Source organism: Hyperolius riggenbachi, chromosome 3 (assembly GCF_040937935.1).
Source record: "Hyperolius riggenbachi isolate aHypRig1 chromosome 3, aHypRig1.pri, whole genome shotgun sequence".
In the NCBI taxonomy this organism is placed as follows: Eukaryota; Metazoa; Chordata; class Amphibia; order Anura; family Hyperoliidae; genus Hyperolius; species Hyperolius riggenbachi.
In genome coordinates, this window is record NC_090648.1 from 477,844,454 (window position 1) to 477,863,707 (window position 19,254).

General features: G+C 41.6%; 1 protein-coding gene across 4 annotated transcripts in view; it reads right to left on the reverse strand.

Annotated features, from left to right (window-relative positions):
• PCDH1 (protocadherin 1) overlaps window positions 1-19,254 on the reverse strand; it is a 352,375-nt gene that overhangs the window by 20,431 nt on the left and 312,690 nt on the right. For 2 of the 4 annotated variants that reach the window (XM_068278110.1, XM_068278109.1), the window contains one exon: window positions 18,170-18,860. The exons of 1 other annotated variant lie outside the window; for it this stretch is intronic. In XM_068278110.1, coding sequence (XP_068134211.1) covers window positions 18,454-18,860 — 407 coding nt within the window. In that variant the 3' untranslated portion in view covers window positions 18,170-18,453. Of the gene's footprint in view, window positions 1-18,169; window positions 18,861-19,254 lie in introns of those variants that run through there. One more of the 4 variants, XM_068278111.1, reaches the window with a different exon arrangement.

Genomic DNA, 19,254 nt, shown 5'->3' on the forward strand with positions numbered 1-19,254 from the left:
ATTAGTCAAGTCAGTGCATACCTTTCACTTCATCCCCCCCCCCCCAATATGGACAAAACAAAAGGCAGAGGCAGGCCACCTGGCAGGTCTGTTCAAGGTTGCACTGTCGTGATTTCGTGCAGCCTTCGACCAAATTACAATGTTCAGAAGAAGGCACGTGCCATCAACCCCCAATATTGTCAGGACGTAGTTGACTACAACACAGAGCACCTCATCTTTCTTAGCTTTCGCACGGAAGCGTGACATATCTTCCTCCTCCTGCTCTGATTCTGGCACCCCACTTAACACTCAGTCGGCTGCCACCACCAAATTGCCATCACCCCAGGGCTCAGCAGTGTGGACATTTTTTTGTGTGTCTGCCTCAGATGAGAGCAATGCCATCTGTACTCTGACACCAAAAATTGAGCCACGGAAAGACCAAGACCCGCATATGGACAACTACCTTACGAAGGCACATGATGAAAAAGCACAAACTGCAATGGGATGACCACCCAAGGAAAAGCAGCACACAAAAGCAAAGCCACACACCGCAGTGGAAGATACCAGGCCGCAATTTTTTCTCAAAAAAGGCGATACCTAAACTGTACCGTGATTTTGAAAGGCAAGTGGTGACATCTCTGGCACACAGCGTTGGGTCAAGGGTCCATGTGACCATGGATGCCTGGTCTGCAAAGCATGCTCAGGCCTGCCAGAAGACTAAGTCAGTCCCCACACACAGCATCTCTGTCTGCAAGCCGTGTGACTGCCTGCCCCAAGACTAAGTCAGTCCCCACACAGCATCTCTGCCCGCAGGCCGGTTGACTGCCTTCTCCGCCACCACCAACAGGGTCCAGGACTCCAGGTGGATTCCTGAATTTTTAAGGCCGCTATAATTTTTCTGGTGCGTGTACATGCCTGCCTAATTTTTCTGGCTGCACTGCAGCTGCAACAACAAAACAAAAGGCATGTACATGTGCCAATTCCCCTTCGTGATCATTACCTTGCCGCGGTGAAGGGGCTTGCGTATCACAATGAAGCAATGACCGACAGCTATATGAGTGTGTCGGGGGGGGGGGGGCACACCCACGATAATAAGGTCTTTGACTCATTGTGGACAGACCAAATTTGATCAGCTGGACAGTCACTGTTCTGTCATTCAGCTACCACAGCCCGGCGACTGTATGGGCTTGAAAGCCGCCCCGGCCTGCACTCTGGCCATGGTGCGCTCCAGTCCAGCACAGCCGTCACTACTCAAACAGCTGTTTGTGTTGCGTTACACAGTGAATTTGGTGTGTCAGTGTGCAGCAGTACTCTAATTACACTCCCTGATTGATGTATACCCATGCAAGATGTTTTAAAGCACTCTAGGCCTGCAATTTAGCATTCAGTGTGATTTCTGCCCTTAAAACACTGCTTTGCATCAAATCCAGATTTTTTTCCTGGGACTTTTGGCATCTATCCCACTCAGCCATGCAAAAACTCAGGAGTTAGACCCCTTGAAACATTGTTTCCATCACTTTTGTGGCCAGCATTTTTTTTTTCATTTTCCAAGTTTACCTCCCCATTGAAGTCTATTGCGGTTTGCGAAAGTTCGCACAAATCGAACTTTCACGGAAGTTCACGTTCGCGGTTCACAAACGGAAAATCGGAGGTTTGAGCCATCTCTAGTGGTAACCCTCCGTTGTGAGTACCTTCTGTTACACTCCATTTGAACTTTTAAACATACTGCACTATCAAGGGCTCTCAAAATATAGATTTGTATTTTTCAAGATAAGAAATATACTACCAATGGTATTGTTATACTTCAGGGTTATGAAGTTTTCAGCATTTTCCCGTTTCTGGTTTTGTTTTTCTTCACACTGGACTGGCACGTGGCAATATTTTGGCCCTATTCCAAACTGCATACAATTTTTACTCAAGACAGAATTCTCAGCATCTGATCAATCATTTTTTAGTCAGCAGCATGACTCACAGATTCAGCCCACCTTGTGTCCCCCAATCCAGGCTAGTAGTGGTTTCAAAGACGATAGAACAAGACATTATTCGCATGAATGTGCAACTGACAGATCTGAAGACACTGAGTGATGTAATCATGTCAAAATAATTCCGAATTTCAAAGAAAAAATTCCAATTCATGTCACGAAGAACTGAATCTGTTTTGAGGGCAAAAAGAGGCTATACCAGGTAGTATCAAGTTTTTAATGAAGTAGTGCATGAGTATATTTATTTAGTTACCATATTTTTCGGAATATAAGACACTTCTAGCAGCAGAGGGCAAAAACCAGGGGAAAAATGCATAATAGATGTTTTAGTTTTAATGGTTATAATTGTAAAGTAAGGATTGTCGGCTGTTTTATCAGCAGAGCGGAGTCCGTGCATAAATTAATTTATCAGTGTATCCACAGTCGCTATACTCGATCTACCCCCAGGGCCACATCACTACTTGGATGCCTGCCCCTTAGCCGCACACTCATTTGGCAGCCACACACCTCCAGCCTCCGACTCTCATATCTTGTAATGACTCTGGGAGTCATGACAACGGCGGGAGACTCCATTTAAACAATGTGTCCGTTCTCCAGCATCATCTGACGAAGGCGTGGTACGCCGAAACGCATCAGGACGCTGAGGGCACGTTGAACCCAGGAACCACCCACCAACTTGCCGCAGTCTATCCATAAACATCGGAAACCGCGCTGCTGACCACGGCCCTGAGAGTCACGCTGCCTTGAGAAGAGGGGTTCCAGCCCTGTGTAGGATTACATGCACTAATGAAGTTTTGTAACTAGCCTAATTTTGTGTGCAATAAACGACCCCCTGATTTTACACTATGGAGCGCTCAGTTTCCTTTTAGCTCCCTTACATATCCAAGCCTAGAGCAGCACCTGTGTTAGAGCCAGGTGGGGCAGACTCAGAAGCCTGTGAGAGAAATACAAAACCTGGTGCGTCCATGTTCCAGGGGCATCCTGTAGATTGTCTCCCCCAATTAATGTCCTCCTGTTCCCCTCCTGTCCATCATGTAATCCATTCTGTCCAATGTCCTCCTTTGCCACGTGTCCCCTCCTACCCCTATGTGTCTCCTCCTGTTCTGCCTGCTGGTCTCCGCCTGCCCCATGCCCTTTCTTGCCACCCCCACTGGTCCCTTCCTGCCCCTTCCCCCCGGTCTCCTCTGCTTCCAGTGTGTAGAATAATTTGCGGCTGATCGGCTCACCTCGCCCATGATGCAGATCTCTCCGCTTCCATGGGGCTCCTCCTAGTAAAGGCTTCTTCTGATCGCACCATCAATAGAAGCCTTCATTACGGGAAGCCTTGCGGAAGATTAGAGGTCTGCTGATCGCCGCTGGAATCACAGACGAGGTGAGACTATCTGCTGCAAATTATTCTACACACGGTGAGTGAAGGAGACCAGCGGGGGACAGAGGACCACACAGGGGGACAAGACAGGGAGTCCCCAACATCACGGCATCAGGTTGGAGGATCGTATTGGCGGGCGAATGAAAGTCAGGGACTCCTTTGGAATATAACAGACACAGATTTTTTTTCTCCCCATTTTTGGGAGGAAAAAAAGTGTGTCTTAAATTCTGAAAAATGTGGTAAGATGGATTTTATTTATTTATTTAAGCAGAATTGTCAGCCACAAAATTAAATTAATTTTACCAGCTGTTCTGTGTTTACTATGTAGCCTGCAACCTGACCCTGCACCGCAAACATTCCAATCTAATCAGAAATGTTTCTGCTGTTATAAATCTTCTCAGTCAGCCTGGCTCTATTTGGTACATTGCAGATGAATAGGAAGCTTGTTATCTCCCCTCTAACATTCATGAACCTCATGGATTAGCTGAGGGCAGTTCAGTGTGACACAAGAAGGGAGTAGCTGCTGAAATCTGATCTATGCTGTGCTCACCTGCATTTACAAAGCAACCTAGCTATGACAGTGCAGTTTCTAGGAGAAAAAAAAAACAGTAAAGGAGGAAATGACATCAGGATTGGCTTCAGTCAGAAGAAGTAAAAATAGAAAATGCCTGAAACAGTTTTCTCTTTATTTACTATATAAAATTCACTGAAATCAAAATGCGGACAGTACAATACATCTGTTATGTAAATAGAACAATTATTCATCTACTTGTATGTTTTTTTTTTTTGTTTGTTCTTAGGATAGAATGGCTGTCCCTGCTGCTTTGAATGATTACTATAAATATAGCTATTTAATTTAAAAAAAAAATCAGTTTTACTTTCTTCGGGCTTCTACTAACCTCCTGCAGCCATCCCGTGCCCTCGCAGTCACTCACGGATCTGGTCCCCCACCGCAAACTAGTTTTGTTTTCACTCACAGGCCCAACAGCGAATAGTCGGGCTTACTGCACCTGCTCAGGCCTTGCCACGCCTATCCTTCGTGTTCCCATCTGCAATAGAGTCCTGCGCAGGCGCAGTAAGCCTGCCGATTCCCTGTCCGGCCTGTCGGTAAAAACTAAACTAACTGGCAGTGGGGGACCGGAGGAGCCATGAGTGACTGCGAGGGCACAGGACGGCTGTAGGGGGCTGGTAGAAGCCCCAACTAAGTAAAACTGATTTTTTAATCCTGGCTTAAGTATCCCTTTATAAACAAATATGGAGATTAATTGGGCAAGTGCTGGATCGTTCACCATTGGACAAAACTCAGAAAGAGAGACACAATTAGTTCAGGGAGACACTCCAGTATAATTACAATGGAATTCTTTATTTGACAGCTCCGCAAACAGAACAGAAAAGTTTTCATGTACCTGAAAAGTAAAAACGGTAATAGACAGACCACATTTTGTTTAATTCTTGCCATGCTGAAACAATTAAAAACCAGGAAACAACCTAATAAATAAATAAAACAAAAACAAAAATTGATTGTGCTCACAGGGGAAGTGAAAAAAGCGGGGTGGGGGGGGGGGGGGGTTTAAAAAAAAAATAGGAGTGACAAATAATAAATTTATAAGGGAAAAAAAAGTGTAAAATTAAAACTGGCAGAGAAGGTAGAAAAACTTCCCAGAGAGAAAGGTCAAGGTTCTGATCACTTGGGAAAAATACATCAAATATTTATAAATCAAGAACAAAATTTGACGATAAGCTTCTGATTATACATATTCATTTCAACCTTTTTTTAAAAAATAGTTACATACTTTGCCATAGTAATTTCAATCAAGATTTTTTTTTTTTTTGTTTGGGAACTTTTATATATTTCTTTAAAGGTTTATATATTAAAAAGCAACACTTTCATGTACATAAAACTGTACAAAACAAGGCAGCATCACAAGCAAGTAAATTAAATTTTTTGTGTTAGCCCCTTTTCCATTGTTATACGCGATGAACACATAACATTGCCGACACCTCAATAGATTGGGGGCAAAGAGAATCAACACTAAAAATCTAAAAACAGGCTTCTTTTTTTAAACTTTACTCCATTTTTATACACCATTTGTGTTTTGTGGATTTTTTTTGTTTTTGTTTTTGATTACACTCTGCATCAGACTACTGTGCCTCATGTAGCCACTTTGGAACAGACGTACCCCCAACTAGAAACGTTCTTACCTTTGGTATCTATTCGTACATTAACAAAAAAAGAGGAACAACCCAATGCACCATAGTACATGCTTCAGACGAAAATTCTTTTTGATGTAGGCTGTAATAATATCCTATTTCAAGTCAATTCCAAAGCACATTTCAGGGAATTGATTCATTATGCAAGCTCTGCATGTGGGCAAGGGGTTTTCCTAGGCCTATGGATCATTATATTTTTGAACTGTGAGATACATTTATATTGAAAAAAAAAGAAAAAAAAAAGCAGTCTGCAAATCAAGGAAACTTTACAATTTTTTTTTCCTACAAAAAATTAACAGAAAACAAAAAATGAGACAAAGCCATTTTCACGTCAAACCTGCAAATTACGATTTTTTTTTATAAACTCCCCGTTATATTTTTGAATGACTGAGCTTTATTTTACTAATTTATTTTACGCTTTATTTTACTAAACCACCTTTTTTTTTTTTTTTTTTTAAATAAACTATAGTTTGTGTATCCACAAAATATAGTTTATGCACATGTGAACTATGCATATAACCGTGAAGCCAAGAATGAAGCCACGTACACACGTGAGATAAAAATCTTCAGAAAAAAATGAGAGATCAACGATTAATCTGCAAATAATGGTTATAAAATAGTTTGTAACAAAAGATGTGTCACAATCTCTCAAATGCATCACTACAGATACGATCTGCCAACAATCGTTCTTTCCACAACGGGTGTAGGAGATCGTCAGATATTTCTTAACCCATGCATGAACAGCACAAACGTGAAGTTGGAAGTAAATAAACGACAAAAGCATTTATTGGGTCTCTTGCATGAAGTGGACGCTTGTGTAGACCACAGTTAGAACAATCCGTAGTTCAAACATTCCTGCCAAACCTATGCAGCTGGTGGATTCCTCGCTCTCCGAAGACTTTTCTCTCACGTGTGTACACAGCCTATAGCACTGTTAAGATCACAAAGGGGCGTCACTAAGCCCCCGGGGTTCACAAAGCAGAGATGGTCAACGACGAGATGCAAAGTATTCTAGCTCGCATGCAAACTTAATGGAAATTGTATGCATCCTGAAATTGGGCCAATCACAAAAGACAGGAAGTGCGTTTGATTGGCTCAATTTTAAGCTGCATTACATTTGTGTGAAAGCTGGATTTATTAGCATCTTATTGACTATCCCGACCCAAAAGTTGTAGTTGACCGAAATGGAACTGCCAGGCACGTCTTGCTTATCCCCATAGGAAGAATCTTTAACACTGAAGCAAAGGCCAGAGTAGAATGGGGTGGGGCAGGGCAGGGCAAATCAACTTCGGGAACGGGCAGAATTGTTGCAACTTTCAACATTTGGTACATCAAGTGCAGCATATAGTACCATCTGAATAGGAAGAAAGGAGTGAGGCAAAGTATATGCTATTGGTACCTTTTAATCACTGATGCATACAGACAACGTGGTTAGTAGGGACAGATTTAGGCCAAGGCCACCTAGGCCATGGCCTAGGGCACCACAAGAGCAAGGGTGGGTGTGCAGCAGCTGGTTACCTAAACTGAGGGAGAGGAGAGGAAATAAAGGAGTAATCTAGCTACCTATACTGGAGGGGGTTATCAAGTTATCCTAACTAGAGGTAAGGGGGGAGTGGTCATCTGGCTAACTATACTGAGGGAGGGGGGGGGGTCATTAAGCTACCCATAATAGAGGGAAGCGGGGGGAAGGGTTATCAGGCTACCTATACTAGAGGGAAGGGGGATGGGTCATCTGGCTACCTATACTAGAGGGAAGGGGGGAGGGGTCATCACACTACCTATACTGAAGGGGGGCAGCTGGTGACAGTGACCTTGTGCGGTAAAGAGTACAAATTCGGCCATGGTGGTTAGCAGTGGGGTGTTAACAAGTCTGACAGCCGTTTTGCGTTAAAATAAACACTTCCTCAGAGGCTAGTAGAGTGAACCTCTGGTACTGTTTAATAGTGCGCATGTGCATGCGGTACATAACCCCATGTCAGCCTACGTTTATTCCAGCTACAGCATCTAGTGCCAGTCTGTGTCTCTTCATATCGGTGCAGCATATAGTACGCAGCCTACCATTAGCTTGGATTTTATGTTTGCACTGGGGGTGCGCTTCCTCTCCAAATGCACAATTGCAAACAAGTGAAGGTCTGTTAGGTAAATTAGCAAAATTGTTTATCTACAGAAAAGCATAGAAATGGCCACATTTTCAGCTTCTGCAATTTTATACGGGTCCGCCTTAGTATCATCAACTTAATGGCCCAGATCTGCAGAACAACGATGGGAGGTGTGAATTAGGTTTCCCGCTTCTGGTCCTCAAGTTCTATTAGCGGTGCACGTCACAGGTAGAATAACGAGCGATCATTTCGAAACATCGCTTATTAATGCCTCTCCGTGCTGCTGAACTTAAAGAGGGATTGTCAGCCAAAAAATCTAATTCCATTTACCCACTGCTCTGTGTTTATTATGCAGTCTGCAACCTAACCCTGCCTTGCAAGCGCTCCAATCTAATCAGAAAGGTGTTTGCTGTAATCATTATTTTCTCAGTCAGACAGGCTCTATTTGGTACATAGCCGATGAGAAGGAAGCTTGTCATCTCCCCTCCCACATTCCTGCTCTTTACTGACTGGCTGAGGGCAGCTCAGTGTGAAGCTGATGAAATCTGATCTATGATGTGCTCACATGTTTACAAAGCAAGCTAGATATGACAGTGTAGTTCCTAAGAGAAAAAGGAGAAAGGGAGGGAATTTCATCAGGTTTGGCTTCACTAAGAGCGAAACAAAAATAGAAAATGCCTGGCACAGTTGTCTCATTATTTACTATATAAAATTCACTGAAATCAAAACGAGGATAGTGCAATGCATCTGTTATGTAAGTAGTATAAGTATTTATCTACTTATCCAGTATATGTGTTTTTTTTTCCCTGGGATAGTATGGCTGTCCTTGCTGCTTTAAAGTCTAGTGTGCATATACTGCATGCTCTTTTTTTGTGGGGAAATACTGACCTATGGCAGCTAACATAACATTACACCTTGCTTTTGTCCATCCAAGGCTGCGAATAACGGCTCTGACCTCCTAGCATATATGATTATTAAAAAGAAACATAGAAATTTCCAAGTCCTTAAAATTGAACTGAAAGCAAACATGTTTTACCTGTAGGATCTCTATGAAGGGTCGGGGCTACTACACACAATTTAATCTGCCCTCCTCACTGCCTCACTGAAGAGTAGGGATAATCAATAAGATGCAAATGCTTCCAAAATTATGCTAATTTTTATGCAAATATATTCAGTTTGAAAATGGACCAATCAATTTAAACCTGGGTTTAAATTGATTGGTCCATTTCCAAACTGCATACATTTGCAAAAAAATTGCATAAATTTGCATTAACTCAGAAGATTTTGCATCTCTGATCATCCCTGCACTGAACCAGCTAATCAGGCAATCCCCACCTGTTCGGATACGAGGGTCTTTGCTGTATATGCATGGAGTGTGTGTTGGTGTGGGTTTCCTCTGTGCTCTTCCACATCCGATAAACATTCAAATAGGTGAATTGGTTCACCCCAACACTGGCCATAAAGTGAGTACACACATACAATTTCCACTGAGTTTGTGTGACACCACAGGGCCCCAAACGTTGGACAGATGTGGCACCAAGCATCAGTGGAGCAATCCATTCTGTGTTTATGAAGGAGGGTTGATGGAGGGGCCCTCACACGCTGGAAAAGAGGGGAGCAATGGACTTGGGGGGCTTAAAGTTGTTTAAAGATCCAACATGTTGAGTCAAAAAGTGACCTCGAATGAGAATTACTTTGTAGAGCGCCACGGAATATGTTGGCGCTTTCTAGATCAATATAATAATAGTGCTTAAAGTGCTTCGGAAAATGTCAGCTCTATACAAATACACAAGAATAAGAGTGGGCAAAAGGAATTAAGTATAAATACACTAACACTTTAAGGACCTGTGGGTGGTGGTGCTACTAGAATACACCATTCACTAGTGGAAAAAAAAATTAAATAAAAAAAGATAACAAACTCCGTTTTCCTATGATTGTTTATGCAACATGACTGTTACTATGAACACATGAGAAGACAGCCATTCCATACCATAGGGAGACCTGACCATGACCTTGCACGATTGTGTACTCAGAACCCTACATCTAAATCCTTCGTTAAAACCAACATGAAGAAGCAAGACCTTTATTCATAGTTCAGATGACAACACAGCAGAAGTGCATAAATAGCCACTTCCTTTCAATAGACCATTGTCCTAAGAACATTCCTGAGGGCTCAGGAAATCTCTCATGAACTCTTACACTATGGAAAAAGGATGTTCTTGGCGATGACGAGGAGGACTCCACAGAGATGACACCCCCCCCTCCCCGTCCTAAGAATGTTCCAGCAAGGAACCCAATTTCAAGTATATCATTCTCTGCTTATTTGTCCAGGCACATTCTTTCAAAAAGAACGTACGCGTCACAGCCTGCACTGTACCTGTCAAGAGTCTGAGGAATCTAAGTGTTTTCGGTGCCAACAACAAATCCAAAGGCGTCCAAATATCTCAACATACGTCTGTAGGTGATGCACTAAATGTCAAGAATAACAAACAAACAAAAAAATATCATCTAACAGCAAACACCATCTCTCTCCCATTAAAAATGTTGTTACAATTATATGTGCAAGATCGGGCTAAAGACTCAGCTGTCTAGAGCGAGGAACGCCGAGGTGAGCAAAGGTGAGGGAGGAATTAGATGGGAAGTGAATGGGAGACAGCAGTGGATAATTAAAAATCTGCCCAGATAGAGATGTGTGTAAGAGATTAACCTGTCAGTGTCATATTCTATCATGCCGGAGCGGCGTTTTGCTCCGACACAGACACCCATCACTTGCTAGCCAAGAATTGTGCACGCTTCCGTCCTCCAGCGGGGCCCTCTCAACCAAGCCGGAATAAACGAGATAAGAGCAGCGCTTCGTAACGAAGGGCCAAATGCTCCAAACTGACGGTGCGTTAATGAGAAATTATAACAGACAGCCTGTGCGTGGAAAGCCGAGGAGCGGGCCAGATTTAACCCCGCGCGGCAGGAGATCTGGGGGATGAGGATGCACGACTCTTGCAGATTATGGGCGAGATCTGAAGAGAAAAAAAAAGTAGCCCTGCTGGCATGATTTTAACATGATACGGCGAGCAAAGACTTGGACACAAACATTAAAGGACACCCGAGGTGAAAATAAACTAAATAAACAAATTGTATCTATCCTCCTCTTCCTAATAAGGACATTCCACAGTTTTATTTTATATTTAAATTTACCATTTAAGTTTGTACTGTTTTATTGTTTTTGCTCAATGACACATTCATTGAAGTATGCCAGAGCTAAAATCTGAACGCTTGACCTCTCATCTCTTTCCTGCTCTCAGAAGCCATTTTCTAGGAAAGTGTTTTATAGTTGTAATTTCTTATCAGTGAGGGTCACACTGTAGTCTGACCTAGTCCTGACCCAGAAAGGAGCTGCCACTTACATACCCGATGCTTAACTCTTTCAGGCAGAGAAAGAAAAAAGGAACACAGCATAGTTATTTGTGTGCTAGGCACTGTACATCCACATGTCTAGCTCATGTCACATAGGGTTTCCTTTAATGACAATAATACTATCTGAGATGGGTGTCAGCCATCAAGAGCTAGATTTGTTGTTCTTGGGATCCAGGTAGGCTGTTATGTGAATAACTTGATTTCCTGTGTAGAGGTTCTGGACTGCTGAATCTCACAGCTTTTCTACACTATGGCCATAGGCAAGAACTTACACACTAAATATCTCCATATTAACTAAAGAGTACTTTCAGTGAACAAGACCGAGCCTCACATGCAAGGCTCTGCCGTAATGATGCCAGGGGCTCAGGGTCAATAACTCACCCGCTGGACAGGTGAAGCACTGCCCTCTCCAACAGCAAGACATTCATGGCCTTTTTTTAGTGAGTGTCCCAAAGCTTTGTTTTCCCCTCACCCTGCTTTCCCCAGCCCACCCCCAGCTCAGCAGCTACCAATTAGGCAACGGCTGCCAAGCCGGAGGCAGGCTGCTGCAATGGAGGCGCGGGTGGCCAGAGCTCTAGAAGACTTTCGAAAAAACAAAACGCATCGACTTTGCTGGAGACATGGGTAGAGTTTCTGACAATGAATTAGCGGGTGAGCGGGTGTGCTATTGACCCCGAGACCCACTGATCCTAACAGCAATAAGAAGAGTCAACAGATTACAACTTCTACTTCAACACTATTTGGATATAAAACGAAATCCCCCTGAATCTTTACAGCAGTGCTATCTAGGGAAGTGGGGGTAAGGTCCGTACACACGCCGGACTTTAGGCAACGACGGGTCCGTCGTTGCCTCCCGCTGGGTGGGCGTGCCAGCGACAGTCCGGCGTGTGTACGCTCTGTCGTCAGACTGATACGGCTGTTTCTGAGTGATCCGCCCGGCGGATCGCTCAGAAACAGCCGTATCAGTCTGACGACAGAGCGTACACACGCCGGACTGTCGCTGGCACGCCCACCCAGCGGGAGGCAACGACGGACCCGTCGTTGCCTAAAGTCCGGCGTGTGTACGGACCTGTAGGGGTGAAGTCTTACTTACAACGCAAGATACTGAAAACCAGAGATAGCATAACTCCTTAATTCCTTCCTACAGCATTTGGAAAAAAATGTATTTCTTGCTTCTGTCCTCAAAAAAGTTGCTTGCCTGTGTCTAAGGCAGAAACGGCTATGTTTCTGAGGTAGCACTGTACATACAATAGGAAGCTCACAGCTAGACTTGAATTACAGGTGGCATTTTGTTAACCTTTTGGTGGGCTCCTCCAGAGATTACCAACAATGATAATGTCTTCCAAGAAATTCTATTGTCTTAAGTCCCGAAGCAAGCATGGACCTACCTAAAGCCATTATTTCATGAGCCATCATTCAAACACTTTATGAGATCTAACTACCATCCAGACAGGCAGTTAAGCAACTAGGAACCATTTGTTGAAAATTTAATTTTTTGCAGGACACCTACTTTTCTATAAAAATGTAGATTACAAATAAGATTCTTATTTAAATGCCCAATCTAATGATGGAGTTCTCCATTAATAGCCAACCCCATTATTATCATGGGTGGAGGGGAACTCATCAACAACTCCGAGACAGACAAGTAGTATTTGATTGCACCAACGCTGAACATAATGTGCAAGCAGAATTTTTTGTTTGCTGTTATGCCCCATTTTGCTATACGACTGTGTAAGTAATCTAAGGAAAAAGGAGGGGTTCCGCACAACAGCGGTTTCGGATCCCTACTGGTCCTTAGTCATGGTGCTATGACTAAGGACTAGTGTGGGTTTCGAAACATGTTAGCTTTTTAACATGTTTCAATAAAGATTGGGCACTTTTTGCAACGTCTATTGTGCGGAACCCCTCCATTTTGCTCACATTGCTATTGGTCGCCTAGTTCTCGCACTACCATTGCAGAATAGGTTGAGCAGAATTCACCTCTTTGATTTAGTAATCATAGGAATGCAGTCAATTATGCAGGGCTAGTTTCTAGTAAAATAAGTGGTAAATATTTATAAAAAACAAACAAACTTCAAAATGGCCATTTGTAGTGGAATGGTGATCTTAAATTGCCTCCAGGCAAAATCATAACTTTTTCAGCAGGCAATTCTCCTGTATATAAAGTGCACATCGTGGTAGTTTGTAATCCAGCCGTAAAACGGTTATGGTTTTTCCCTGCGTTTCCTGCCCATCTAACTGGAAAGCCTGAAGCAAGTGACTCATGCTGTCAGCTCACATTTCTGGTTACTAATTCATTTCTGATGAGTTGTAAAGTGCTGAGTGTTTCAAAAATGTAAAAATCAAGTGCTGAGCCATAGACGAATAGCTTCACCACCACATAAATACTTTACTTTATATCCAGAAGTATGCCCTGCTGAAGGGTTTCTGCTTTGGAAGGCCTTCTGTAAATTTTGGACAGTTTGTCTTGTTTACTACTAAACTTATTATGGATGGACTGTCAACAGATATAACATTTTAGAATGATGTTTTCACATGATTTGCAAGTGTACCACATTACCCACCAATTAGATTTTAGCTCTCATTTCAACAGTTCAGGCTAACTGGTGCATAGAGAACCAAAATTATTTACCCTTGAAGGTGAGCGAAAGGCAGAAATTCTTAATTTCTTAATTAAAAGGCTTGGATTCCTGAAGCCTACAGTGGTATATATTTTTAAGAATCTATTAGTGAAAGTATTAGCAAATCAATAAAATATCTGCTCTCAGTTTCTGGGAAAAATACGTCTTGAAAGCTCACGAGCTGCCGAGAATTCAATTATTCAAGTGTACCGGCTCATATAAAATGTAATATGTTACAAGAACATGCAATATTCTACTAATGGTGCGGGCAGTGCCTACAAATAACCAGCTTCCTGTTCATTTAAATCAATAACTTAAAGAGTAACTGTAGTGAAAATGTAAAATACATGTAAACAAATACATATAAGAAGTACATTACTTCCAGAGTACAATGAGCCATACATTACTTTTCTCCTATGTTGCTGTCACTTACAGTAAGTAGTAGAAATCTGACAGAACCAACAGGTTTTGGAATAGTCCATCTCTTCATGGGGGATTCTCAACATGGCCTTTATTCTTTATAAAGACACTCCCTGAAAAGAAGGATTTATACTTCTACAAGATGCTGGCCAGCCTCGCTGTTGGTTGCACACTTCTTTGGTAGTTAGACAGTGCAACTGCCATTCACTGAGTTCTTTTGAAAATAAAGAAAATCCTGAGAATTCCCCCATGAGCAGATGGACTAGTCCAAAACCTTTCAGCTCTGTCATATTTCTACTACCTACTGTAAGTGACAGCCGCATAGGAGAAAGGTAATGTATGGCTTATTTTGCTCTGGAAAAAAAAAAACGTACATCTTATTTGTATGCATTTACATGTATTTTAAATTTTACAATATTCGTGATCATGGTCCTTCAAATCATTTGATCTTAATTACAATCCATGTAGTCATAGCTACAGCGTATTTAAAGAGGCCTGCATGCAAAGTGGTCATGGACAGGATGTGAAAGCATAGCTTCCCCCTAGGGAAGATTTACAGTGGCAGTGCCCGCAGCGGGACCAACTCATAATCTTGATACTGTATAGAGCACACTGACTTGCACACAAAAACTCAGATAATGTTCGCAATAGAAATTTGCTGAAAACACTAAAACAGAATTGCCTTAAGGCTGAACTCCACACTAGACATTGGGGTTGGACCATGACTTGGTCCCAGTGTTCAATTTCGGCCCACTTTTTAATAATTGGACACCCCCTGGTTTAGACCTTCCATCTCTAACCTTGCTTGGGAGAAACTGAATTTGGCTGGGTTTACTTTTCACAGAATAACGTTGTACTCTCTTACAAAGAGGTCCCATCTCAGTAAGAAATACAGCTACAGCCCAGAGGAACCTACATGATTGTACATGGCTCTTCCAGATCGATCTATGGTAATCAAATCTTGCGATGCAAGATGGAATTCTATTGAATGTCTGTAGGTAGCTTTACCCTCTGAATCACTGAGTTTTGTACAATCAAGTTGTTAGAAACCACTTTGTTAGCAATGGTCATTTTCATATGAAGAAAGCTTCTTTTTGATTGGCTAACTCTTGCTTACACCTCATGTAGTGTTTGAAGCAGAGTGTGCTGATGTCATCACATGGACCCTCCCCCTAGACCTGCAGGAACAGCACTCTGCTGCAAATCTCCTGCATCAGGCAATGCTCACTTTTACAGTGTGTTTGAGGTAGCAAAAGTGCAATTTTTCTTACATTTAAAAACACAGCTTGTACGTAAACCGGAGGTTAATGTACAGTGTACAACCATTTTGTTTAATGTGTGATCCTGGAAGTCACTTTTAAGACAAAAACACAACTGCGTAGGGGGAGAAATCTCATTTTCTGATTAAGAGACCACTATCAGGAAGTCAGTCTGTCATGCCAGTCACCCTCGCTAGTCTCGATAGAACACTATTTCGGCAGCTTGACTTAGCAACGTGTCATTCAGGAAATGCTTTTTTAAAATAAAGAAAATCCTGAGACTCCCCCCATGAGGAGAAGGACTAGTCCACAACTTTTCAGATTTTTACAACCTATTGTGATGTACGAAAAAATACATTTATAGGGCATTTTACTCTGGGGTAAATGTACTTTTTATACATCTACATACACATGCATTTTCAATTTTTTCGTGATCGTGCTCCTAACAGGTGAGGAATTCTAATTTGTTTTTATTAGTGTGGTAAATTGCCCATTGCCACTGCTTTAGTAAATCAAGTAAAAGACTGCGGAGATCTTAAGCAAAAAAAAAAAGTGAATGGCTAAAAACATCAACAAAAAGTTATTTAAAAAAAAAAACCATACATGGGGCTTCACATGTCTTGCTTATGTACCATGGAGGGGGGGGGGGGGGGGGGGGTCAAACAAATACATCATTTTAATCGAACAAGATATACCGTAAGTTTCCATGACATTTATATCACAATTCCATAGTAACATGGCCTAGCATTGCACGAACGAAGGTCTTTCACACATTGTAAGTGGATCAGTGGAAAATGGTGCCTTTCGAGTAAAAAATGAGTACATATCCTTTAAAACATCAGTAGTCTCAAATGCAAAATATTTTAAGTTACTTCTTCCACATGCACACAATGTATTAAAATGGTACAAAAAACATATATTCAGAATACCTTCCAAAAAATTCCAGTGAAGACAACTTGTATAAAGAGCATCAAAACTGCTCGTCTCCTTCCTAGGTTAAAACCCTTGACGTTTAATCCACATTTTTAGATCAGCGACGTTTCCTTTTTTTACACCCCTGCAAATGGATGAAGACGTACCAAGCCAACTTGTTAGATCATTTTTAGCCAAGCTTGTGATGCAATTTGCAGGTGAAGAGTCATAGCAACTTTCACTTAAATAATTCCAGGCCAATCATGTGCAAATTAGTGAAAAAGATCATCGTTTTCATTGGAATACAAATAAAGTAAAAGCTTAACCTTTCTACTTGGGAGACGGGATTTCCCTTTCTCCGATGAATGAGGACAATAAGTAATGCTACAAGAAAAAACAAAACAAAAACAAAACAAAACAAAAACAAAACAAAAACAAAAACAAAACAAAAATTGAACACTACTACCCAAAGTGCCCGGTCGTCTTTGGACTACTTTGCAGAGTGCTGATGAAATAAATTTACAATAAATAAACTAAAAACAAAAAAAGGAGCTCTTGCAACATTAAAAGCTGAAATCAGGCAGACAATCATCATTCAAGGGATTGTATTTACAGAAGTCTACATGAAAAGGTCAGTCGCATCTTACCCTGTATTGATAAGTTGGATATGCAGACAGAATACAGTTTGGTCCCCATCAGGTTTCCATCGCAATCATCCATACTCATTCACTTGGCACCTTTGGCATATGTTAACCCCCACCCCCCCTCCTCGTACTAGTAGCTGACGCACCCTCCCCCCCCTGTTTAAGATCCTAAAAATGCCTTGAACAAGCCATCTTGCATCTCACCTGAGGGAGTGGACCCTGGCACTGGCCCAATCCTCTACCAAAATTAGGCTCGACGTGAGCAGTACCCCCGCTTGAAAATTAGCATGCAGTAAAACCGAAATGTTTTTTGTTGAAAAACAAAAAAAGTGAAAAAAATATTGTGACTTTAAATAACAGCATTATATAAGTTATCTTGTTGGCTTCCAAAAAACGGACACGTGGACACCATTCAACGAACACCAGATGCAAGTAACCCTCTTTATCTAAAACAAGCACGGTTGATAGCAATTGGACCCTACACAGCAGTTACCGCCTATATACTAGGAAACTGCTTCTTTATAATAAAAATAAAATTTCAATTTTGAAAGTTAGCATGCCGTTTTCGTAAGGTAATTTAAAGTCAAAACAAAAACAAAAATTAAATAAAAAAAAAAACAAAAAAAAAAACTGGCTTATGCCTCAGAAGATTAAATATCAAAAATATTTCTGCTAAAATGTATATTTTTTAAGGTCTAAAATGAAAAAGGACTCGGTACTATGTACGTAAAAAGAATTTGGAGTCCAGACACGAAGTTCTGGAGTGGAATCTTCAAGAAAGCTTGTACTATAGATAAGAGTAGGACCTTGTGTCTCTCTATCTACAGGAGAAAATTTGTAACAAAGCCTAGTGCCAGGTTTCAAAGTTTACTCTACCAACAAATGCGTATAGAAAAACTGTAAGGACTTAGAACTAGGTTTAAATGCACAGCTGAAAATCTGAAGCCTACACCTGTTTAGTTTATCACAAAGAAACGGCTATTTCTTATAGATGAGGGCATTTTTCGACCTTATGTACCGGAAGAGCACCAAGAACGTCTTCAGGATTTTTCAAACAAACCAAAACTGGAACCGGAATGGCTTATAAAGTCCTCCTTTGCTTTGAGGTTACCCTCTTGGAGCATGAGAAACCAAACGCAAGCCCCCTTTTATTTTATTTTTTTACACATATAAAACTATACCTTTAAAAAAAAGTGCTTCCCCCACCCCTCTCCAATGCAGTTCTGACCTTATGACAATGAATAGTCTATGTAGAGGGTGGCTTGAATTTTACATAGGTATAATAAAATAAAACTGAAGAGAACAAAAATAAAATTAACACTAGAAATTAATGTTGGCGTAAGCCCAGAAGCAGTTGCATGGACCATAAAGCATCATGTTTTTCAAAGTCCTCTTCTCATTTTTTGTATCCTTCATTTAAAAAGTTAGCTTTGATTAGGTCCTTCTCTCCCAATTCTTCCATTGGTCCAGTCAAGTTCAATCCATGCCAAAACAAAAACAGAAAACAAAAAGAAAATAAAAATAAACCCAATGGTTCAATTGAATCTCACAGATATATCTCCCGCTTGGCAGATTGGGAAGAAGGAGTTGTGGCGTGCTGGAAATCAGCGGTTTGGGTTAGTGGGATTTCCTCTAAGGGGGAGTCCGTACATGACTCATGGCTGTTACTGTTAAAGGCACTGTAAGTCGGTAACAGCTGAATGTTAGCCATTTTGGTGGTGCTGTTATTGTTGCCTCCGATGCGGTCCTCTGGAATTTTGGGATTGCCGTTGCCGATCTGCTCTGGACTCCCCTTGTCTTGGTAAGGCACAAAAGTGGAGAGCTTGAGGGCGTTCTTAGGCCTGCGGTTAGGTGATGGCTGGCCGGGCATCCAGCAAGTGTCAGAGTGTCCATATTCTGTACATTCCCGCGTGCAGTTTCCCGTCATGGCTACATCAGGCAGTGGTCTGAGATCTGAGAAAATTGAACATTGAAAAAGAAAAAAGGAAACAAGAAAATGAAAAGGTCTTGGTCAGTTCATCATTTCTTTAGGAGTGACATTTCCTATACATTCTAACCCACACATTCCCATTATGATAATAATTTTGCAGCCGAGAGTCACGTTCTATAGAAACAAAGAACTATGACATTTTGATTTAAACATCCTGTAGTATACTACATGCGCTTCTATAGCATGACTACTTTAACCAGTTCCTGCCCCATGACTTGAAAATAAGTCACTAAACTCTCCTCCCTACAAAACCCTAGATAACACTGCTTGTTTATGTCTGAGCTGATAAAAACTCTATAGAGTTGAAAGGAAATTCAATGGCAGGATTAATAAGTAAAAAAGTGTAAAATAAACATT